This window comes from Aulonocara sp. 'chitande type north' Nkhata Bay, linkage group LG3, assembly GCF_057382095.1.
Source record: "Aulonocara sp. 'chitande type north' Nkhata Bay isolate Kocher_YH1m ecotype deep benthic linkage group LG3, A_spYH_male_GT1.1, whole genome shotgun sequence".
Taxonomy (NCBI): Eukaryota; Metazoa; Chordata; class Actinopteri; order Cichliformes; family Cichlidae; genus Aulonocara; species Aulonocara sp. 'chitande type north' Nkhata Bay.
Window position 1 is genome coordinate 58,962,812 of NC_141346.1, and position 25,865 is coordinate 58,988,676.

The 25,865-nt window shown below is 41.4% G+C and overlaps 1 protein-coding gene across 1 annotated transcript; it reads left to right on the forward strand.

Annotated features, from left to right (window-relative positions):
• The first annotated feature begins 4,584 nt into the window (after nucleotides 1-4,584).
• Nucleotides 4,585-15,569, forward strand: LOC147336329 (NLR family CARD domain-containing protein 3-like). The gene is made up of 4 exons (XM_086286176.1): nucleotides 4,585-4,794; nucleotides 5,191-5,311; nucleotides 6,355-8,110; nucleotides 15,374-15,569. The coding sequence occupies exons 1-4, from the start codon at nucleotides 4,792-4,794 to the stop codon at nucleotides 15,567-15,569; spliced, it is 2,076 nt and encodes a 691-aa protein (XP_086142302.1). The 5' UTR covers nucleotides 4,585-4,791.
• The last annotated feature ends 10,296 nt before the right edge of the window (nucleotides 15,570-25,865 follow it).

The following is a 25,865-nucleotide window of genomic DNA, read 5'->3' on the forward strand; positions in this document are numbered from 1 at the left end:
CTCTGTCAAGGACATTTAAAATCCACAAATAACAAACATAATTATATTTGATCATTAAAAATGATGATTAAACAAAGTGTCAAACATACTTAAGTAGAAGGACTGATGTTTGTGGTAAAATACCCTCTTAAAGCTGAAATACTGATTCAACTTCTTTACTCAAGTAAAGGTAAAAGAGTACAGGCTCTGAAATGTACTCACAGTATTAAAGTAAAAACGCCATCTTTGAAGGAAATTTTTGCCAGTTTTTGAGCAAAGTTACCTGAATTTCTACCTCCAACATTAATATGAGAAAATTATCTGAACTTTTATTCTAATAAATTTAATCAGCTTGAACATTTTGTAGCACAAAAGTAGAAAAAACCCAAAGGGAATCAAAAATAGCTCCGTTTGCTGTTGCCTGCATTGTAGATGGACGGCTTTGCCTCAACACCTAAACAGGAAAATGAGTTTAGTCAAGTATTAAAGTGGGATTGAAGAGGTGAGGAAACCAGAGATCAGGTGTTGTGGTGCAGCATGGTCACAAGAATCATTTAGAAATGGGTCAAAATATTTTCTCTTCTAGATTTTTTGCACAGTCTGATGTGCTGCTGCTCTGAGGTTTACTGCTCTCTGTGTGCTTAGAAAACTGTGAGGTACAAGTAGATTTGACACAAGTTATAATGGCTGATTTCCATATAACGGTGGAATACAGGGACTTAATCGTTAAGTTAGAAGAAAGTTTGAAGCCTAATCTTGAAAGTAGAGATAGTGTCTGTCTCCTGAATCCAAACTGGAAGCTGGTTCCACAGAAGAGGGACCTGAAAACTGAAGGCTCTGCCTCCCATTCTACTTTTAAATACTCTAGGAACAACAAGTAGGCCTGCAGAGCGAGAGCGAAGTGCTCTAATAGGGTGATATGGTACTACAAGGTCATTAAGATAAGATGGGGCCTGATTATTTAAGACCTTGTATGTGAGGAGCAGGATTTTGAATTCTGGATTTAACAGGACGCCAATGAAGGGAAGCCAAAACAGGAGAAATATGCTCTCTCTTTCTAGTCCCTGTCAGGACTCTTGCTGCAGCATTTTGGATTAGCTGAAGGCTTTTCAGTGAGTTTTTTGGACATCCTGATAATAATGAATTACAGTCGTCCAGCCTGGAAGTAATAAATGCATGAACTAGTTTTTCAGCGTCACTCTGAGACAGGATATTTCTAACTTTAGAGTTGTTGCACAAATGGAAGAAAGCAGTCTTACATATTTGTTTAATATGTGCATTGAAGGACATGTCCTGGTCAAAAATGACTCCAAGGTTCCTCACAGTGTTACTGGAGGCCAAGGTAATGCCATCCAGAGTAAGAATCTGCTTAGAGACCATATTTCTAAGATTTTCAGGGCCGAGTATAATAACCTCAGTTTGATCTGAATGAAGAAGCAGAAAGTTAGCGGCAATCCAGGTCTTTATGTCTTTAAGACATTCCTGCAGTTTAACTCATTGGTGTGTGTTATCTGGCTTCATGGACAGATAGAGCTGGGTGTGCTATGTCTTCTGATGAGGCTGCCTTGGTGATTTCAACATCCATGTCTGCTGTGACTTTAAACTTCTGGTCAAGGACTTTTTAAATATTATTGACTCTTTTAACTTGACCCAGTGGGTTACTGGTCCCACGCATGAAAAAGGTCACACACTAGACTTGGAGCTTTCCCACGGGCGGGATGTGTGCGTCACTGAAATATCTGAGTTGGGCATCTCTGATCATTTTCCTGTGTTGTTCACTCTGACACTGCGCTGCTCAGTAGATAAGCCGTACGGCTGGGTCTAGGGATGCTTTTTAAGTAAAGGTTTAACTACAGCCAGCTAGGGATGGGTACCGTTTACATTTGAAAACCTGCTAAATCAGAATCAGTTGCTGATGATGGCTTTTTTCTTTTACATCAATCACGTATAATCTTAACTCAAAGTGAACATAGACTTGATTGAAGTAACTCAGATCAGCCAATTCAAAATGCTAATTCAATCAACTCTGAGTTTATTTCTAGACTCAGTTTGTTGGCCCTGCACCTTAAAACTATTCCCTCTTTGTCCCTCATGTTTTTTGGATATTGTTTTCACATCTTATGTCACGGCTAGCGGGACGAGCCATGTTGAATTTAATAAAGGACCCAAGATGCCGACACTGCTGTGAAGTGAGTGAGCTTTATTGAAACGGTGAAGTGCAGTGGAGATGGCCTGTGCAGAAGCTAAGACAACCTCTACTGAAAAAAACAAAAAACTAACCTGAAACCTTAAACGGAGGCACGGGGAGACAACACAGACGAACCAGCAACAAGCAGGAGAAAACAAAGGGCTCATATACACAAAAGAGCCATCAGGGAATGAGAAAAGGGAGACACAGCAGGATTCATTGGACATAACCAGACAAGGGGAAGCAAAAGTAGACACACTGGCTGTGTCCCAATTCAGGGTCTGCACGCTTGAAGTATGCGCACTACGCGTACTACGTACAGTGCGTACTATAAGTACGAGAAGTGCGGAAGTGAGAGGCTTGTGAAATGGGACGGTCTAGCCTTCGCCGTGCTGCTCAGGTTGCCTAGCAACCATGATACTAACCGCGAGAAACGTTACATACAGCGTTGTTTGACTGAAATGAAGGAGAAAAAATGTTTTGTTGGTCATTCATTTTTGTCATGACATCACTTTATTAGTTGAGTATCTGAGCCTGAGACCACGGGAATGTAAAACATGATTGTTGGGCTTCATTTCTGTGCTGAACAGTCATTTCAAGATTAGTTAGTAAATAACAATTAGCTAATGTTGTTCATGAGACTAAAATCATCTCACTGTGGTAATGTAAGCATAATATGCTATATATATATATATATATATATATATATAGATATATTTATTAGGGGTGGGGGAAAAAATCGATACTGTGTAGTATCGATTTTTTCCCCCACCCCTAATATATATATCGTGATATTTTGTTTGCTAATAATGTATCGATACAGGGACAGCAGAAATCGATATTTTGTTACAAAAACGGTTTTTGTGCTCAGAGCATGTTGATCCTTTTTCTGAGCAAGGATCCTGACATTCCTTCACTGTCCAAATGTGTTTAACTTTTTTTTGGCAGCAATAAACATGACAGTTTACTTATTTTAATTTAAGACATTTTTTATTTTAATTAAGTTTAAAACTTTTTTTATTTAATGTAAATATATATTTTGTTTTAATTTACTTTAAAATTCTTCAGTTTCTGAATGGGCTGCATAGTTTTCATAAATTGCTTAGTTCAGAATAGCTATAATTGTACCAGATGGTTGCATTCAGTTAAGTTGGACTAGACTGTAATACAAACCGTTCAGTTTGTCAACAATAAAACTGACTGAAATGAGAGAAAGACTGAGTGCGAGACTTTGATATTAGATAAAATGAATATTGATAAAGTTTAACTTTATGTACAGAATCTGAATATTGCAAAATATTTTTTTTAAAAATCTCAATAATATCGTATCGTGCGATAAGTATTGTGATAATATCGTATCGTGGGATATATATATATATATATATATATATATATATATATATATATATATATATATATATATATATATATATATATATATATATATAAGTAGAGGCTTTAAAACTAAGTTAACGCTGAAAGTACAAACATCACTAATGTCACACAACTTTGCCGACATGTGGCCAACAGTGATGTTTTAATGTTCTTCGTTATTAAACATTCGCACATAAATAAGTGACGTCATATTCAGTACTTACTTTTGACAGTTCACTCTTGGCCGCTCCCTTCTGCTGTATTTTGCGGCAAAATTATCCACACCCACCGCTGCGCTATGAATTGTGGGATATATGGGACCACGAAGCGTGCACCGGACCACGCTTGATATTTGGGAAAATCAATGGCGCATTTGGAGTATGAATTTGAAGTACACTTCGAATTGGGACAGCCGTTGTCATGTGGCAGTGACGTAATTGCACTTAAAATGCGTACTTCAAGCATGCAGACCCTGAATTGGGACACAGCCACTAACATAGGACATGGCACTGTCAAAATAAAACAGGAAGTGAACACAGAGACACAATACTAACACAGTACAGAGGGAACACAGAAACCAAAACCTCAGAACTAGAAAATCTTAATCAGAATGAAATTGTAACAAAAGACAATAACAATCAAAACAAAACCACTGAGTCCACAGACTCGGGACATACATCGGCTCAAACTGTGGTCATAAATATTTTGTACTTGTAAATCAGACTGTGTAGTTGTGAACTGAGTTTTGTAACATTGTAAAACAAAATGTCTGAAAAGTTTATGTTTTTGCGTTCATTGATTTGTGTGTGTAATAAATGTAAGAAACATTAGAACTACTTTTGCTGACACAAAGGTTGGCGAGCACTGCAAGTTGTCCCTTTAAACCAGTCACTGATATAAAGAGAGCACCTTGTTCCAGGGCATCTGAGCATGGAGGGAAAGCTTTATGCAGGAGATGGTAAGAGCTGTTGGGACTAAAGAAACTGAGCAGAAAACTACAGACATCTGGAAACTGAGTTGTTAATTCTCAGTGGGATCAGCAGGACTAGCAAAGCTCCACCATGACAGTCATCTGATTGACTGAACCCATCCAAACATCACTTCATGGACCTTTAGCTTGTGTCTGTGTGTGGACAGACATAACATGAGCTAATTATACATTACTCCTCCACAGAGTGGACCAGCAGAGAGCAGAGGTTTCCACTGGTCAGTCTGCACAGCAGCATCAAACACACCTGGACTCTGTGGTTATGGTTTGTAGTACTACGTTTACATTTGTTCTTTTCAGTCACCTCTATGCTGCACTTTGTGGACCAGAGGATTGTCAGTGTGTCCAACATACATCAGAGTTTGGGCTCCATGATTTCAGTCAGATTGGGGTGACTGTAGCTCAGGAGGGGAGCAGGTCAGCTACTAGTTAGGTTTGTGAATCAAACCCTGGCTGGCAAATGTACTGGGTAACGTACTAAACCCAAGCTGCCCTCTGATGCATCCATCAGAGTGTGAAAGAAAGTATTTAAGCATAGAACAATGTGCTTGGTTAAATGAGGCATGTTGTATAAATGCTTTGTGTGCACAGAGTATCAAAGAGAGCTATATAAGAACCAGTCCATTTACCACTGGGTAATTCATATAGTTTTCTTTTCCAGCGGCTGGAGAAACACATCACAACATTTGTGAAGAATGAGCTGGAGAAAATCAAGAAGGTTCTGTGTCCAGATCACCCAGAAACCATAAAAAGCCAGAAGGAGGATGAGGAGATATTTGAAGGTGAGGATGAAGATGAAAGAAAGAGCTGCAGAGAAGCATTTCTGAAGATCACACTCCACTTCTTGAGGAGACTTAAGCAGCATGAGATGGCTGACCATCTGCAGAGCAGTAAGAGAATTTCTCTAAAGACTGAATATTGATCTGTCCTAATAGCTCAAGAAATGGACCAATAGACATTCATCCTTTCAGGGTACTGAAAGGCTATGATATTTATTATATAGTCAAAGGAGCTTGCAAAGAAAAGCGTCTGGACTTCTTTAGAGGTCTACTTGAAGACGTTTCACCTCTCATCCGAGAAGCTTCTTCAGTTCTAAGGTCAAATGGTGGAGAGTCCCAGATATAAACCTAGTGGGAGTATCCCCCCCACAGAGGGATAAAAGGACCCCCTGATGATCCTCTAATCGCCTGAGCCAAGGTGTGAAACTGGGTGTGGGTCCCAATCAGCCAGAGTTTCGGGTGAGTTCATTGTGAAACCTGGCCCCACCTTATCATGTCCAAAATATTTGGGACAGAGAGGACAGATGGTTTGAAAGAGGAGTGAAAGAAGCCATCTATGTCCACTGTGAGCGACCATCTTTGAACAGAGGCGGGGGTTTACAACACCAACTCTCTGCCATCTATAATCCAGTTTTGAGATCCCTTCCCAGACGCCTTAACGCCCACTCACATCCTGGGCCATCTGACCTCAGGAATTCGCATGATAAGGTGGGGCCAGGTTTCATAATGAACTCACCCGAAACTCTGACTGATTGGGACCCACACCCAGTTTCACACCTTGGCTCAGGCGATTAGAGGATCATCAGGGGGTCCTTTTGTCCCTCTGTGGGGGGAAACTCCCACTAGGTTTAAATCTGGGACTCTCCACCATTTGACCTTAGAACTGAAGAAGCTTCTCGGATGAGAGGTGAAACGTCTTCAAGCAACTTAAAGAAGTCCAGACGCTTTTCTTTGCAAGCTCCTTTGACTACGATGACCTGGATAACTGAGAACCTTCACAGACATATTTATTACATAATATTATTTTCTGAATTTCTTACTTTCAGAATTTGCTCCACTCTGTAAACGTGAACTTAAAGCCCAACTGAAGAAGAAGTTCCAGTGTGTGTTTGAGGGCATCGCTAAAGCAGGAAGCCCAACCCGCCTGAATCAGATCTACACAGAGCTCTACATCACAGAGGGACGGACTGCAGAGGTCAATGATGAACATGAGGTCAGACAGATCGAAACAGCATCCAGGAAACCAGACAGACCAGAAACAACAATCAGACAAGAAGACATCTTTAAAGCCTCACCTGGAAGAGACGAACCAATCAGAACAGTGCTGACAAAGGGAGTGGCTGGCATTGGGAAAACAGTCTTAACACAGAAATACAGCCTGGACTGGGCTGAAGACAAAGCCAACCAGGACATCCAGTTCATATTTCCATTCACTTTCAGAGAGCTGAATGTGCTGAAAGAGGAAAAGTTCAGCTTGGTGGAACTTGTTCATCACTTCTTTAATCAAACTAACGAATCAGGAATCTGCAGGCTTGAAGACTTCCAGGTTGTGTTCATACTTGATGGTCTGGATGAGTGTCGACTTAATTTGGACTTCAACAAAACTAAAATCCTGACTGAAACAAGAAAGTCCACCTCATTGGATGAGCTGCTGACAAACCTCATCAGAGGGAACCTGCTCCCTTCTGCTCGCCTTTGGATAACAACACGACCTGCAGCAGCCAATCAGATCCCTCCTCAGTGTGTCGACATGGTGACAGAGGTCAGAGGGTTCACTGACCCGCAGAAGGAGGAGTACTTCAGGAAGAGATTCAGAGATAAGAAGCAGGCCAGCAGGATCATCTCCCACATCAAGAAAGCTCGAAGCCTCCACATCATGTGTCACATCCCAGTCTTCTGCTGGATCACTGCTACAGTTCTGGAGGATGTGCTGGAAACCAGAGAGGGAGGAGAGCTGCCCAACACCCTGACTGAGATGTACATCCACTTCCTGGTGGTTCAGGCCAAAGTCAAGAGGATCAAATATGATGGAGGATCTGAGACAGATCCACACTGGAGTCCAGAGAGCAGGAAGATGATTGAGTCTCTGGGAAAACTGGCTTTTGATCAGCTGCAGAAAGGAAACCTGATCTTCTATGAACCAGACCTGACAGAGTGTGGCATCGATATCAGAGCAGCCTCAGTGTACTCAGGAGTGTTCACACAGATCTTTAAAGAGGAGAAACAACTGTACCAGAACAAGGTGTTCTGCTTTGTTCATCTCAGTGTTCAGGAGTTTCTGGCTGCTCTTCATGTCCACCTGACCTTCATCAACTCTGGACTCAATCTGCTGGAAGAGCAACAAACAAGCTCTCAGACAGAGAAATACTTCTACCAGTGTGCTGTGGACAAGGCCTTACAGAGCCCCAATGGACACCTGGACTTGTTCCTTCGTTTTCTCTTGGGTCTGAAGACTAATCAAACTCGTTTGCAAGGCCTGATGACACAGACAGGAAGTAGCTCACAGACCAATCAAGAAGCAGTTCAGTACATCAAGGAGAAGCTCAGTGAGAATCTGTCTGCAGAGAAAAGCATCAATCTGTTTCACTGTCTGAATGAACTGAATGATCGTTCTCTACTGGAGTCCCTGAGTTCAGGACGTCTCTCCACAGATAAACTGTCTCCTGCTCAGTGGTCAGCTCTGGTCTTCATCTTACTGTCATCAGAAAAAGATCTGGATGTGTTTAACCTGAATAAATACTCTGCTTCAGAGGAGGCTCTTCTGAGGCTGCTGCCAGTGGTCAAAGTCTCTAAAAAAGCTCTGTAAGTTATAAAGTTTTTATTATTTAATTTGGTTGGTATGTTATGAAAAACACACTGCCATGAACCTCTGTTTTGTTTTTGTCAAAATCACTGTAATATAATCACTGTACCTTTATATACACGTGACTTGTATTAATGCTGCTGCCCTCTTGTGGCTAAAGTGTAATTATGTTCTTGTTATTAGGGAGGATTTGAGAGTAACATGCCAAGTGAGTCAGCACCTTCGCTTTAGCTTAAAAATCCAAATTCTTATGTCATCAGTTATAGTTGCATGTATTCATTATCATAACTTAACCTTTAATATTGATGTCTTAAAATTATTTTGAGTAAACTAATGTTAAGGTTCAAATATTGGGGAAGGAGAGTACAAACAACCATGGTCCAGAACTTGGTCAAACGATTTTAATGAAATACACGCGTGGGAAGACCAGCTCCGTTCGCAGACCGGGCTGATCTCCGACTTAATCAAAGCATAAACAGATATTTTATACCATCAGGGCTTGAATTTAATGACGCCCCCTCATACGTCACAAACAGAATATATGCATACGTCAAATCAAAACCACAATGACTTTTAACACAGTTTAAAAGAACATTATCTCCTATCTTCATGGCAGGTACTTCCTGTCACTGCCGGATGCTCGCTTATCATCTTGACACATCAGCAGCAGTTCTGCGACAAACTGCTCTTTTGCAACCCCGAGCAAAACATGATTAAACTTCCACCTATAAATGATTCTCTTTAACTAAGTGTGTGTCTCGTCCTTAAAGGCTCCTCAAAATAACCTGCACTTAGACTCTGCTTTCGGTTTCAGTTCTGCAAAAGGCACACTCTGCAAACCTGCAACTTCCTGTCAGCCTGCAACTTAGTCTTTCTGAAAGACACACACTGTTTAAACATCTGAATGCAATATCAATTTTGTAGATTATATTATTAATGCAATGGTAATGATGATGATTATTAACAATAGCAGCAAAATATCTCTCCAATGTCAATACTCCCTCTCTCGACCTCTGGAACACCAGAGGTCACAATACATTGTGTTGGGTCACTCCTCGGCCCACTCAGCTGCTTCCATGTCCATCCATGGCATCATGGACATCGGGGTCACCACTCCCGCTCTGACCCTCTCTAGCCGTCCTCTGGCTCAGCAAATCAGACAACCTCATGTCATCTAAGTGGTCCAGTAATAAACACCAGCTCCCCCTCGAGAACACTCCATGCGTAAGATTAGTTTTTTTCTGCGTCCCTCTCTTGTGGTCCATCATGCCTCGGGCCTCCAGGATCCTCACCCCCCTGTGGTCGCCGAGATCTTGTGTAAAGCAAACCAAACACCTTTTCCTGCACCTCCCTAACTTATCATCTTTGGGACTCTTTAATCAAAAGCCTGATCCTAATTATCTTCTTGACTTATTGACTTGTATTTATATATATTCTTCAACATTACTCATCATTTTAAAACTCTTAAAACGCTGCTTTCACGTCCCTGCATGCGTTTCCTGTCGCTTGCCTTATCTAATCATCAACATCCTGTACACAGAAGTCTCGCTGCTGCAAGGCCTCCACTCTGACCTAGAATCTCCTTTCACAAGAAAATCATTATAAGCGCCTATTCTACTAAAAGATCCAAAAAAAACAACCACTTTAATCAATTAAGTTTAAACATATAAGCAATTACTCCTGCATACATTTTATCACAGCTAAACGCTGCCTTGAAACAACTCCTGTGTGTTAACACTAACTTCATTTTAAAACTCACATTTCCTATGTTATAGCCTGTTTTTGGTATAGCCTTTTTATTTCATCTTGCTCCTTTGATGTAACAATACCTTCTCATTCTAGTTTATCAGACTTAACCAAAATATATGCTTTCCTTCCTTTGGTCCTTCTCTAAAGCAAGAAACTCCTATTCAGTTCCTCTTTTCTGTCACTTGTTACAGGGCCAGCTCAAGTTCAGTTAAACGCTAAATTAATTTGAGGCCTTTTGCCTGGAATCAATACTGTCATGTGTGTTTATGGACTCTGTGTCTGTAAGCGTGTGCAATCCTTCAATAACTCATATCATCCTCACAGTAGATTGGCTAATCATAGCGCTAGCCAAAGGCTCGTGACCCACAAGAGACGAATTGAGCCGCAACTCCCTTAAAGGCACAAAATGCAATATGTATAAAAAGTCATTTCTACGTATAAGCTCTCCCCTTTATCCTAAAAATAAATCTATGTAATATCTGTATGTGTGTCTTCTATTCATTAATGTAATTGTCAGTTATTTTCTCTCTTTATTTTACCTTCTTTTTGTTTACCTCTTTGTTTGTGACGTGGACATCCCTAAACCATCCTGAGTTCCGGCTTCAATTTCAACCCAATTGTACCCTCTATTCTCGCAGTCGAACTCGTCTGGGCTTCACCTTCCCACTGGCCCCTGTGCCCTTCTCTTAGTGTCCTTTGTTGTCTTGTGATCCCCAGCAAACACAGTCTGTTTCTTCTCTGTTTCTTCTCCGTTGCTCTTTTCAGTATTTTCCTTTTAGATTAAATCCCAGCCTGGCAAAATATCCCATTCAGTGTCTTTAAACAGTTATGTCACACTGTTCTTACCAGCCTGCAGTTCACCGTGCATTTTCCATCACGTGCTTTTCTTCCATGCTGCTGCTGGTATCGTCAGTGTAGTTTCAGTTGCACTGTCTTTTGCCTGCTGTTAATTCTTGAAGTCCACGATGTTCTGTCGGTCTTCATCAGGAGATTAACTGTCCTATGAGCTTCTTCTCAGGATCGGGACAAGTGGGAGGTCAAGCTGTAAAATTTTAAGCCAAAATCTGGCCTGTTTTCCTCCCAATTCTGTTAATCAATGGTTTTGTACTCAAGATTCTAGGTTGAAAGAAGTCCACCTGTATTGACACACTAAAGCATACAATTAATATCCTTTTCATTTCTTTTCTTAAAACCTCCATTTGCTTCATCTGCCTGGAGTTTACCTCGTATGTTTCTCTCTCTGTGTGCTCACTTGTCACAGTCAGTTCCTTTTATGGGCATGCAAAGTTCCTGTCACACACACCATTTCCTGTCAACCTTGCAGCTGCTCAGAACCATATTTTCTGTTTCTATCTCTCCTGTTTTGTTTTTTTTACAGGCTAATAAAACTCTTGTTTTACTAAGTCTTGATCTAAAACAATTCACCCTTATTTCACGCACACACTTCTAAATATACTAAATTCTTTGCGTTTGTCAGATCGTCTCACACACACACCGCCTTTTCTCTCACACTTCCACTTCTGCACTCACTCTACTATCAACTTTCATAGTGTTATTATTATTTATTATTTTGTACAAATCACACCCAATCACTCAAAGCCTGCTACTCACAGCATTCACACACTTAAACTGTGACAAGAGTTGAGGAATATACTCACAACACGCTTTCCTAAGAGTATTTCAGACATGCCTTTCATAATCAGAAAGAGCAAGTCAAAGAAAACAATTGAAACCTCTATTAATTCTCACAGCACACACATAGAATAGAAAAAATAAAACACACCAGCATTTATTGCTGATGAGAGGTTACTCCTAAAAGTAATATGTTAGTCTTAAATATATACAGTGCACTCACTATATTTATATATCAAAACTCAGTCAATTACTATACATCCACTACGGCAACTCAAAACTTTATTTATAGCCCTCTAATGAACATAAATGGCGTCTTAAACACACACTCAACAATGTTTGCAGCAGTATTTGTAAAACCAACTGTGGTTTAAACAGTTCACTGCTGACTAATTTGCATTTTCACACTCACACACACACAGTCTAAAAATAGCTCCAGCACTGCCTCAGACTCCTTTCACACAGAGATCTCTTATTTTATATTACAAAGACGTCTTATATTTACAACCACTGTCACATCTGTCAGCTTTAGCGCCTAAACAATTTCGACAAATTTAAGTTAACGGTCCAACCGATAAAGTCCAACTTTTTTGTGATCAATTAACCAGTATCTGTCCAACAGTTTCTGGCCTCATCTCTAAAATCCCTAACTCAATTTAAAAGCGTCAACCAACCCAAACTTTGCCTGAAGCTCTATTTTTGGCATTTCACAGCCAAGGCTTACCCCGAAGTTTTAAGTTAAAGTTACACGCCCGAAGTCCAACTTCTGCTGGCCAAAAAAGCGCAGACTACCGTTCCAAACGGTAAGGAGACTCTAACTCCTAGTTATTCTGGAGTGCCCCAAGCTCCACAGTGACCAACTGACTATCCCTCTTCGAGGACAATGCCTAAGCGTCCTTGGCATTGGCAAGCGTTACCTCTGAGCACTGTGCTTCCTATCAGTCCAACTGACGTTCTTGAATAATTTATAATACTTTGGAACAACAGTAAAACAGCCAAAAAAGTGTAAGACTGAAGCAGGTCCAACCTTATAACCAATACGGGCTCCACCCCAAACAATAACCAAATTCCCTAATATACTAAAATCACTCAGCAGTCCAACTGCTTTCCACGGTCCAACCGTATTAAATCCTTTAGCGGTCCAACCGCATTCAATCATTTTTAGCAGTCCAACTGCATTAAATCCTCAGTACTGTCATGAGATTCTCATCAAAATCAAAGCAGACATTCCCCAGTAATTTCAGTGAGTAGACTTTAATTTGTAATGTCCAATTTGGCACACTTTGGAAATAATTCAACAGGTAGTGCCTTACCTTTGGATAAGCGGCTTAGAACAACAATGAGAAAAAGAGAGCTGATTATTAGCTCATCAAAACACAAAACAAAATCACAATGAATTATCGGTTAATTTCATTTAAAATAATTCATTAAGTATTTATGTACAATTCAAATTAGTTAATTACATATTTTGTTGGTTTGTTTTCTATTTTAATTATTTTACTGACACATTTAATGAATTATTTAATGATGTATTTATTTAATTCACGTTGCTACTCCTGGCCCTGCATCGCTGTTCATAAATACATTTTATTTGTCAGCTTCACCCATCAAAGTCAGGGGGCGGGGTTAATGCTGATCAAGTCAACACCATTGCTTTGGTCTGGTGGGCGTTCTTTTAGTGGGCTTTTCTCAATACTAAGTAGGCCTACACACCAGGGTTTGGACATGTGTGGACCCAAACTATACTTTTACCCTTTTTTGTGTGTCACCAAATACACTTTAATATTTTCTAGACAAGAATGTAGTGGCATAATCTTTAACCTCTTTTGGCTCCAAACAGAAGTGACAGACTTGAGCAGGGTTCATTTAAAGGCTGACAGAAGTGGAGTGGTGACGGGGAGATGTTTGACAGGACAGTGTTTCAGCCTCCACAGGTTCATGTTGTGCTCCATCAGTCAGTGAAGATGAAGTCAGTGCTGATGAGGCTGTAGAGTGTGTGAGGGATGTGAATGAGGATGATGAAGATCTGATGATAGCAGATAAAAACAGGCTGCAGAGACTTTGAGCCATACAGGGCACACAGTGTGTGTACAGAACAGCTGAAATCATTATGGAGGCCTCACTGGAATATGGAAGCATCACAGTACAGCTTCAGTGAAGCATTAAAGTCTCTGATATGAGATGAGAAATGAAGCAGCCAGAGCTTTTTCATGAGTGGAAACCCACTGTGACTGTGAGCTGCTGCTACAGCCTCCAGATTAGCCAGCAGCTCATCCTGCTCAACATGGACCTGTGGTCAGAGTGTGTGCTGGATAATCCGGCCCAGGATGAGGCCAAACTGACATGGGATGAAATGTCTGTCACATAATTGAGCTTAGTGTAGTTTCATTTCTGCACAATTTAAAAACAACCAAAACTTTGTTCTGTCTTTTCTATGTTATACTGTAGACTTTCTTTGATACTGTGTCCAAAAGGAGCAGCTTTTACTTTGAAGGGGAGGCGTCTCTGCTGCATCCTCCAGAGGCTGCATTTGAAGGCCGATTACGTCACAGCCAGGCGATGAAGGCTGTCCGTATTTGTCAACTCCTTCAAATGTGCCCGACAAATGCGTCCTTCATTTCCCCGAATTTGAAGGATTCGTCGGGTGTGTCCTTCGTGGCCCACCATATCCCAGAATTCATATCCCAGCCAAATTTCAGCTGCCAACAATGGCGGCAGCTACTAAGTTTTCAAATTACTCTTATTAATCTTTCTGGGTCACAAAATAAACTTTTAACATATTTTCAGGCGAGAAAGTAGCTGTGTAAACTTCAAATATCTGCTTGGTTTATCAAGACATCACATATTTGCAAAAGTGTGCCGACGTTTTCGGAGACGTCTGTTACCCACCCGCTCGCTAGCAAGCCGGGGGGTTCAATGGTCACTCCAGCCGGCGAGAGCAGCGGACGCCCGGCTTCATCGTTTTCAGACCCCGCTCTTTCACTACTCAGGTGAAACATGATATATAAGTCACTCGGAGAACTTAAAAATGTAATTGTTTGCCTTTTTTCTGTGTTTTATTTGTTCCGGAGTAAATCGGTTTGGCTGAGATCAAAGTTCCTCCGGGATTTTCACACAGCTGAATAAACGTTAAACAGGAAACTGATTAAACAGAAGTGTGAGACGGTCGAGAGTTTACGCCAGTGTCCTGTTATATTTTAGATAGCAAGGAGCAGACGGCCGAGTTTATTAAACTCCACCAACACAGCGGTGACACAAATCTGAAGGCTAGACCGTCCCATTTCACAGCCTCGCACTTCCAGCCTTTTCGGTCTTTGAAGGACCCGGCCCACGTAGACCGCGAATACCGGGTCCTCCGAAGGATGCAGCCGACGTTTTGGGACACAGCTAGTGTGCGATGTTCTTTCAGTGTTGCACTTTGTAGACGCTCCCTGAGCACTGGTCTCACAGCCAGCTGCACATAGAGACCAGTGTTGTTAGTCCAGGTCAGAAGATGACTTGTTGGAATGAAAATGAGCTTGTAGTTTGTCTGCTTTAATAATGTGACTGGAAAAAGGTGTTAGACTTCAAATATGTCCATTTCTTTCACACTTCACCTTTAAAAGTGAAGCCTTGTGGTTCCTGGAAGGAAAAACACGACTTTTTCAAGTCTTTGTCCTGTTTTTATGAGAAATGTACGACTTTAATGTGAAACATTCAGAGTTTTTTCTCTTGTTGTGTTTGTTTGAAGCTGCTTCCTGTTGGCTTCAGCTGTTTGGAGTTTCCATTTTCTAAACTTCTACATTCTGAACCTTCTTCAGCTCTGAACAGATGATGAAACACTGAATGATTTCAAGCTCACACTTTGTCTAATAAACTTACATCTTTCATTCTTTATACAGATTGAGGGACTGTGGTTTGTCAGAGATCAGCTGTGATTATCTGGCAGCAGCACTGAAGTCCAACCCCTCCCATCTGAGAGAGCTGGACCTGAGCTCCAACAACAAGCTGCAGGATTCAGGAGTGAAGCATCTGTGTGGTTTCCTGGAGAGTCCAGGATGTGGACTTGAAACTCTGAGGTCAGTCAGCATGTTTTAGTTGTGCTGAGATGAATATGATGTGAAAGTTGTGCTGACACTAAACTGCAGACATCAGGCTGATATTATACTGATCCACACTGAGGATCTTCATGGTAAAGTCTGTTTTCTTCTTCTCTGGTTTAGTCCATTGACTGCAGCAGAACAATGTTCACATTTCAAACAGTGAGACTCAACGTATGGCCCGCGGCCCACACGCGGCCTGCCCACCTTTCCTGATTCAGAGAGAGGGGACCCTGATTAACTGTGTAGTGTTCTTCCTCACAGTTCTAAGTATCAGACACAACAATGAATAATCCACAGCTGACTGTCTTTAGCAGGTCAAAGGTCACGGCACACAGCAGACAGTGGGAAATATTATAATTCTGATCATTTATCAGCACATATCCATATGTATAAAAACAAAGCTGACACTGTGAGACTTGATCAGAGGTGTGATCATCACAGCAGAGGCCTTTGTGTCAAAGTCACTGAGGATCAAACAGAAACACATGAAGCAGATTTTCCTGTTCTGGCTTTTTATAGCAGATAACCTTCAAAATATTCTGCAGTCCATCAAAAACTGAAGCAAACCATGAATCAACATGTGAACATGAGCTGATGCTGCTGAAGTGAAGCAAAGTTACAGAGGTTTGATTACAGACACAGCTGAGAGTTTGTAATCTGTCATCATTTTAAAAGGTTTACATTTCTTCAGTATATCCACATTTGCAGCTGCTACCTCAACCTCCACTTGTCCAACACAACTGCTGTCCACTGCCTCCATGACATTGTGATTTTGCTGTTGGTCTTCTGTCAGATCTTCATCAATCACTTCTGCACGGGGCACACCTTCAGACTCTGCAGCTGCATAACGAAAGCCTGTAAGATAAAATTAGACATAAGGTAAATGTACACCAATATTCCAATGACAGGTGTGTGATTCATCTGGAAGTTATGTGCGGATTAGTGTACAGTGATAGCAATTTAGTATGCTTTTAGGGGGGGGGGGTTGTTTACCTCCGATGGGTGCTCTTTTTCGCTTCCGTTGCGTACGCCTTGAGTGCCGGTCCGAGTCTGATACAGGTATGTCGTCATGCCCCATGTGCAGTGTTGGTGCCCAGTCTGGATTTGTTACATCCATTTCATATGCTGGTTTGCCTGCAATAATGCCAAATCATAAGCTACTCAGTCGACATGATGTGGTTCTGCAGCATCACACATTAGCATGTTTTATCTCATTATCTATGACCTCAGCACGTTGAAAATAACACTAAAAGCCTTTCAAGAGTGATATGAATTAATTTAGAACTCACCGGAAAGAAAATGCCGTGAGCAAACCAACAAAAAGCTGGGGATTGCAGAGAACTCGATATCCGCTCGTCTCACCGCTGCAATCCAAGCCTGACGTCTTTGTTTAGTAATATCGGATACATGGGATCCCTCACGTTGCCTCCAGGATGGAAAACGATGAAAAGAGAGCCCGTTATCCAGCTTCTTGCCTTCACGATCGTGTGATCTAACGATGCAACCGACAACACAACACGTACGATCCATAGCTGAAATGGTATCCTTTGGCTGGCCTACTGTCATGGCGGAAGGGGGCATGGCCCATCTCCCGTGACATCACGCTCCAAAGCCCTATAGGTGGGAAAATGTACCATGTCGACCAATCAAAAATGATATGGAAACATGACATTTGGTTGTTTAGCAAAAGGGGGAAGTTTTAGGAGTGACCGGCAAGAGAGAGCGAGTGAGCGAAAGAGAGAGAGAGTTTTGATACGTGAGAGATTTGTGACGTTTACCGTGTTTGGTCTCAAGTTAGTTTGTTGTCTTGTGTATTTAGTGTGTAGCTGTTGTTTTGTTTTGTGTGTCAGTTCTACTAGTGATCGTCACAGTTGCTGCCTTAAAGCCAACAAAGGCAGATTGCAGTGTAAACGCTGAGTGACACACCTGCTGTCAGACCTGCAGGTTTATCCCTGTGCTGTTCTCATATGTGTTAGAGTGACACAAACTATTGTTTGACACCTGATTGTTCTGTAAATAGTTTGAAATGATTATATGAAAAACGTCTGAGCCTTGGCTGCATTTTTTGGTAAATAGTACCATATAACTTTGTTGTTTGCAAAACGTGTGCGTATTTTTAAAAGTGTACAATCTCTATTTGCATTTCAAGTTATGAAGATGATTCGTTAAACATGTGTGTGGTTTTTACAGTCAAAATATCACTTTCTACGTGTATTTTAAATTTTGTCTGAATTTAGATAAATTGTGCTGATACAGTTGGTCAAAATGAGAAAATAACAGATTGGCAAGATAAACTGTTTTTAAAGGTAAAATATAGAGGCCACATCAAAAGTAGTCAAGAAGGGTTAAAGGCTAAAAGCAAAGTTGTCACCAAGTACTGTTTATATTTGTGTGTATTGCTGCAGCTTTTTTGAGTATTAATTTGGTGCCTTTGTGTGAAATAATGGTATTGTGAGTGATCCATATAGTCACAAAGAATAGCCACTTGTTTCTGTGCTACCAAAGTTCCCCAGCTTTCATTCAAAATGTGTTTATCGTCAGCACCTGCACATTAAACTACTTAAACATTATAAATGTCTTCAAGCTCACACTGAGGCCTGTGGGGTACTATCAGCCACTGAGACAGTACACACATTTATATGTGTTTGTATATGAATATTTCATACTTTAAGACTGCCTGTTTATTTAAGGGAGATGAACAAAATACATTGGAATTGTACAAAATAATATCATGGATGATAAATTAAATAGATTTTAAGTAGATGCTTGTGCATTCTTAAAGTCTTATATGTTGAACTGAACTATGTGATCTGTTCAAAGCCTTAATCTTAATTTGAAGTGAAATGTGCATTTTGAGTTTATACACTATGTATATAAGGCGACCGTTTCCTTTTGCAGTATTTTTGTGTGGTGTACTTTTCTATGTCTTAACAAAAGGGGAACAAAGGTGTTTAAGTTCACCTAGGATGATGTGTTTTAATTTTCACATGGTCTTGCTTGAATTTGACCCTGACAAAGGCGTATGAACTCTGTCAGCTGTTTGGAGTTTCCATTTTCTAAACTTCTACATTCTGAACCTTCTTCAGCTCTGAACAGATGATGAAACACTGAATGATTTCAAGCTCACACTTTGTCTAATAAACTTACATCTTTCATTCTTTATACAGATTGGAGAGCTGTGGTTTGTCAGAGATCAGCTGTGATTATCTGGCAGCAGCACTGAAGTCCAACCCCTCCCATCTGAGAGAGCTGGAGCTGAGCCTGAACAACAAGCTGCAGGATTCAGGAGTGAAGCATCTGTGTGGTTTCCTGGAGAGTCCAGGATGTGGACTTGAAACTCTGAGGTCAGTCAGCATGTTTTAGTTGTGCTGAGATGAATATGATGTGAAAGTTGTGCTGACACTAAACTGCAGACATCAGGCTGATATTATACTGATCCACACTGAGGATCTTCATGGTAAAGTCTGTTTTCTTCTTCTCTGGTTTAGTCCATTGACTGCAGCAGAACAATGTTCACATTTCAAACAGTGAGACTCAACGTATGGCCCGCGGCCCACACGCGGCCTGCCCACCTTTCCTGATTCAGAGAGAGGGGACCCTGATTAACTGTGTAGTGTTCTTCCTCACAGTTCTAAGTATCAGACACAACAATGAATAATCCACAGCTGACTGTCTTTAGCAGGTCAAAGGTCACGGCACACAGCAGACAGTGGGAAATATTATAACTCTGATCATTTATCAGCACATATCCATATGTATAAAAACAAAGCTGACACTGTGAGACTTGATCAGAGGTGTGATCATCACAGCAGAGGCCTTTGTGTCAAAGTCACTGAGGATCAAACAGAAACACATGAAGCAGATTTTCCTGTTCTGGCTTTTTATAGCAGATAACCTTCAAAATATTCTGCAGTCCATCAAAAACTGAAGCAAACCATGAATCAACATGTGAACATGAGCTGATGCTGCTGAAGTGAAGCAAAGTTACAGAGGTTTGATTACAGACACAGCTGAGAGTTTGTAATCTGTCATCATTTTAAAAGGTTTACATTTCTTCAGTATATCCACATTTGCAGCTGCTACCTCAACCTCCACTTGTCCAACACAACTGCTGTCCACTGCCTCCATGACATTGTGATTTTGCTGTTGGTCTTCTGTCAGATCTTCATCAATCACTTCTGCACGGGGCACACCTTCAGACTCTGCAGCTGCATAACGAAAGCCTGTAAGATAAAATTAGACATAAGGTAAATGTACACCAATATTCCAATGACAGGTGTGTGATTCATCTGGATGTTATGTGCGGATTAGTGTACAGTGATAGCAATTTAGTATGTTTTTAGGGGGGGGGGGGGGGGGGTTGTTTACCTCCGATGGGTGCTCTTTTTCGCTTCCGTTGCGTACGCCTTGAGTGCTGGTCCGAGTCTGATACAGGTATGTCGTCATGCCCCATGTGCAGTGTTGGTGCCCAGTCTGGATTTGTTACATCCATTTCATATGCTGGTTTGCCTGCAATAATGCCAAATCATAAGCTACTCAGTCGACATGATGTGGTTCTGCAGCATCACACATTAGCATGTTTTATCTCATTATCTATGACCTCAGCACGTTGAAAATAACACTAAAAGCCTTTCAAGAGTGATATGAATTAATTTAGAACTCACCGGAAAGAAAATGCCGTGAGCAAACCAACAAAAAGCTGGGGATTGCAGAGAACTCGATATCCGCTCGTCTCACCGCTGCAATCCAAGCCTGACGTCTTTGTTTAGTAATATCGGATACATGGGATCCCTCACGTTGCCTCCAGGATGGAAAACGATGAAAAGAGAGCCCGTTATCCAGCTTCTTGCCTTCACGATCGTGTGATCTAACGTTGCAACCGACAACACAACACGTACGATCCATAGCTGAAATGGTATCCTTTGGCTGGCCTACTGTCATGGCGGAAGGGGGCATGGCCCATCTCCCGTGACATCACGCTCCAAAGCCCTATAGGTGGGAAAATGTACCATGTCGACCAATCAAAAATGATATGGAAACATGACATTTGGTTGTTTAGCAAAAGGGGGAAGTTTTAGGAGTGACCGGCAAGAGAGAGCGAGTGAGCGAAAGAGAGAGAGAGTTTTGATACGTGAGAGATTTGTGACGTTTACCGTGTTTGGTCTCAAGTTAGTTTGTTGTCTTGTGTATTTAGTGTGTAGCTGTTGTTTTGTTTTGTGTGTCAGTTCTACTAGTGATCGTCACAGTTGCTGCCTTAAAGCCAACAAAGGCAGATTGCAGTGTAAACGCTGAGTGACACACCTGCTGTCAGACCTGCAGGTTTATCCCTGTGCTGTTCTCATATGTGTTAGAGTGACACAAACTATTGTTTGACACCTGATTGTTCTGTAAATAGTTTGAAATGATTATATGAAAAACGTCTGAGCCTTGGCTGCATTTTTTGGTAAATAGTACCATATAACTTTGTTGTTTGCAAAACGTGTGCGTATTTTTAAAAATGTACAATCTCTATTTGCATTTCAAGTTATGAAGATGATTCGTTAAACGTGTGTGGTTTTTACAGCCAAAATATCACTTTCTACTTGTATTTTAAATTTTGTCTGAATTTAGATAAATTGTGCTGATACAGTTGGTCAAAATGAGAAAATAACAGATTGGCAAGATAAACTGTTTTTAAAGGTAAAATATAGAGGCCACATCAAAAGTAGTCAAGAAGGGTTAAAGGCTAAAAGCAAAGTTGTCACCAAGTACTGTTTATATTTGTGTGTATTGCTGCAGCTTTTTTGAGTATTAATTTGGTGCCTTTGTGTGAAATAATGGTATTGTGAGTGATCCATATAGTCACAAAGAATAGCCACTTGTTTCTGTGCTACCAAAGTTCCCCGGCTTTCATTCAAAATGTGTTTATCGTCAGCACCTGCACATTAAACTACTTAAACATTATAAATGTCTTCAAGCTCACACTGAGGCCTGTGGGGTACTATCAGCCACTGAGACAGTACACACATTTATATGTGTTTGTATATGAATATTTCATACTTTAAGACTGCCTGTTTATTTAAGGGAGATGAACAAAATACATTGGAATTGTACAAAATAATATCATGGATGATAAATTAAATAGATTTTAAGTAGATGCTTGTGCATTCTTAAAGTCTTATATGTTGAACTGAACTATGTGATCTGTTCAAAGCCTTAATCTTAATTTGAAGTGAAATGTGCATTTTGAGTTTATACACTATGTATATAAGGCGACCGTTTCCTTTTGCAGTATTTTTGTGTGGTGTACTTTTCTATGTCTTAACAAAAGGGGAACAAAGGTGTTTAAGTTCACCTAGGATGATGTGTTTTAATTTTCACATGGTCTTGCTTGAATTTGACCCTGACAAAGGCGTATGAACTCTGTCAGCTGTTTGGAGTTTCCATTTTCTAAACTTCTACATTCTGAACCTTCTTCAGCTCTGAACAGATGATGAAACACTGAATGATTTCAAGCTCACACTTTGTCTAATAAACTTACATCTTTCATTCTTTATACAGATTGAGGGACTGTGGTTTGTCAGAGATCAGCTGTGATTATCTGGCAGCAGCACTGAAGTCCAACCCCTCCCATCTGAGACAGCTGGACCTGAGCTCCAACAACAAGCTGCAGGATTCAGGAGTGAAGCATCTGTGTGGTTTCCTGGAGAGTCCAGGATGTGGACTTGAAACTCTGAGGTCAGTCAGCATGTTTTAGTTGTGCTGAGATGAATATGATGTGAAAGTTGTGCTGACACTAAACTGCAGACATCAGGCTGATATTATACTGATCTTCATGGTAAAGTCTGTTTTCTTCTTCTCTGGTTTAGTCCATTGACTGCAGCAGAACAATGTTCACATTTCAAACCTTCAAAGAAGAAGAAAAATCCTCCACTGGATAATTCACTGTGAAACTCTCCAACTCTTCATTCCACCTTAAAGTCTGTCTGACACTGAAATCCAAAGCAAAATGTGCGTTTGCTTTACAGACAGCAGTCCAACACAAACATACACACATCATCCAAAACACAGTCCAACATCCAAATCTCCTCCACTGCCAGCATGAATGATGGGAAAGAGAAGGAGGAACACTCTGACATTCAGGGTTAGAATGAGTTTCATGAAGCAGACTGTGAAGATCAAAGCTGCATTAGAAAGCTTACATGAATGAATGAGTGGACAGAAGTGGACAGAGATCATCTGAAGCACTTCAAAGGCTGTAAATCAGCACATTTCTCTTTATTCTTTATCAACTCTGTTAGTTTCTCTCAGTTTTCTGTGGAATGAAGCTAACAGCAGGCTAATAAGATGCTGACCAATAGGTTTCTATTAAAGGTTGTAATTTGTATATGAAAAAGTGCTTTGGCTCAGCAGGGATCAGCTTACAGGTAGAATACAGCTGCTGGATGGGATTAGCATGTCATAGCTATCTACCAAACTGCTAACTGGGGGATTTCAGGCCATCTATGGATCATTTTTGCTAACTGTTTATTCAGCTTAGGCTCACAGGGCTGCAGCCTGTGCCCTAGCTGTCATAGGGCAAGAGGCGTGGTCCACCTGCACAGGTGAGCAGTCCATCACAGGGCCAACAGAGAGAGACAGAGAAGCACTCTCTCACATCCACACCTACAGCCAATTTAGAAGCACCAATGAACCTAAGCAGCATTTCATTGGACTGTGGGAGAACATCCAACCTCCACAGAAAGGCCAACAAGCTTCAACCTACAACCTTCTTGCTTTAAGGCACTAGTGCGAACCACTTTTCCTCATTTCAGCCCAAATCCTGCATCTTCCTGTTTCTGACTCCAGGCCAGCTCCACTAAAACTTTCTCATCAGACACTGCCACCTAGTGGAGGAAGTCTTAGTTCCATTTGAAGCTTCAGATGACAGTTAGTTCCTTTACAAAGAGGTGGAGGTGGTGGGGCCACAGCACCATCATCACTGAGTGCCATAGGACACTTAACCTTTGTTTCCATATGCTGGGAACTTCCTGTTGTTCCAAGGAGGACTGGAAAATGTGTGAAAATCTCCCAGTCAGTTCCTCACAGCACACTTCAATCATTTCCCTCCCACAGCATCAGGACCAGGGCTTTTTCTCTCTTTGGTCCCACTAAGAGATTTCCACACAAACACCTCATCAGTGGGACTCTCAGAGCTACCAGCCCTTTGCTACAATCACAAAGCTCTTCATTGAAATCAATGATATCAAAGCTGGAATCAAATGAGTCCAAGTCTTCTGCTGATTCAGCATCACATTCATCTTTGCTCCTTGTCCTGCATCCCCACCATGGACTTCATTCCTTTCCAAGCCAGCCTTGAGTGTCTTTTATTCAGCTCATCCTCTGCTTTACTTTTACACCTGATTTTAGCTGCTTTATCTCTCTTTCAACAAGTTTCTGTGCCTCAATCTTTTTCTTCTCTCCCTCATAACAAGACAGCTTCTTCTGCATGAGAACATGTTGGAGTGATTTACTAATCCAGGGCTGCTTATTGGGGAAAATACTTCCTGTTTCCAAAGTAATCCCCATTTTTCCCAGAAAGAAATGTAAGTAGAAATCGATGATCTAAGTGAGAACATGAGCCTTTAAAACGTCCCAGTGGATGCAGTCAAAGCAGTCCCTCAGTCCCAGTATAGAGTCTTTGGTCCAGACTGGAACAACTGTGTGCCCAGTTTGAGCTCTCTTCAGTGCTGTGACCTGACAGACCCAGAGGGGCCATCACATCACATTTAGAAGCTCCCCTAATGGAGCCACAACACATGTCCAACACTTAGTCTGTCTTGTTGGACCAACTGGAAGAAATGATTCAAGGACTTAGTCACAGAACAGAGATTCAAATCTCCAAAATCCAACTGGCTGCATCAGGACATATAGTCTGAAACTCTGCACAGTTTCCTGTTTGAAGCTGCTTCCTGTTGGCTTCAGCTGTTTGGAGTTTCCATTTTCTAAACTTCTACATTCTGAACCTTCTTCAGCTCTGAACAGATGATGAAACACTGAATGATTTCAAGCTCACACTTTGTCTAATAAACTTACATCTTTCATTCTTTATACAGATTGAGGAGCTGTGGTTTGTCAAAGATCAGCTGTGATTATCTGGCAGCAGCACTGAAGTCCAACCCCTCCCATCTGAGAGAGCTGATCCTGTGGGGAAACAACCTGAAGGATCCAGATGTGAAGCAGCTGTCTGATCTTCAGCAGAGTCCAGACTACAGACTGGAGACTCTGGTGTAAGTAGAGTGATGGAGTGAGTGGGTGGTGCTGTCAGCAGTATTGTACTAAACACAGTCAGTATGAAACAAAGATCCAGTGTTTCCTGTAAAGCTGCAGCTTCTCAGTGAAGCTGTGAGAGGAGAATGGTGACAGGCTTCAGGATTGGACACAAACACTTCCTGTTTCTGACCTTTATGGTCACCATGGTAACGGCTGACACGCTCTGATCAAACACTGTCAACAGCCAATCAGCTCTCTGAACAAAGCAGCACGCAGACCAATGACTGCATTCATTTCCAAGTTTAAAGCAGTGAAGAACACAGTCTGTAGGTGAGGAAGAATTTAGTGAGAGCAGATGTTTGGATGGAATTCCTCCAGTTAACAGCTGGAACCGTCCATCTGGATTGTTGGGCTTGTTGTTGGGGTTCCTACAGAGCTCAGAGTGGACACACCAAGGTTCTTCTAATGAATGAAAGTCCAAACTCAAACTAGGAGGGAAAAACATTTTCATCAACTTCAATAAAAATCCAAAGATTAGAAAAAGTGAAGCAACAATGAGTCCTAGTACAGTCCCAGCACTGAAGTCCCTGCTGCTCTTTATACTGGATGTGCTGCATCACTGACTGACAGCTGATGAAGAGTCTCTGGAAACACTCGTTTATCTCCTCTGCTCTTCCTTCTTCTCTCTGCAGGTGGAGGCCATGATGGTAAACAGGACGGTGTGTGTGCTGAGAGAGGAGGAGCTATGTCCTGATGATCCAGAGAGGTTGAAGCAGCAGCAGCTTGTGTGTAGAGACGCTCTGACTGGGCCATGTTACTGGGAGGTGGAGAGGAGAGCTTCATCCAGCAGTGACTGACAGAGGAATGAGAAGAAGTGCAGATGACTGTCAGTGCTGCAGAGTGAACTGCTCTGAGAACAGCTCCACTGTCAGACACAATGTAGAGTCCAGCATCATCCCTGTGTGTCCCTCTGGATCTGACAGAGGATCATCAGTGTATCTGGACTGCTCTGCTGCTGCTCTGTCCTTCTACAGTCTCTGCACAGTCTCTGTCTGACTCT

What these genes read in the sequence shown, in the direction of transcription:
- LOC147336329 (XM_086286176.1), top strand. An exon ending in GGATGAGGAGATATTTGAAG is followed by an intron (nt 5,312 to 6,354) that starts GTGAGGATGAAG and finishes TCTTACTTTCAG; the next exon opens with AATTTGCTCCACTCTGTAAA. An exon ending in AAAGTCTCTAAAAAAGCTCT is followed by an intron (nt 8,111 to 15,373) that starts GTAAGTTATAAA and finishes TTCTTTATACAG; the next exon opens with ATTGAGGGACTGTGGTTTGT.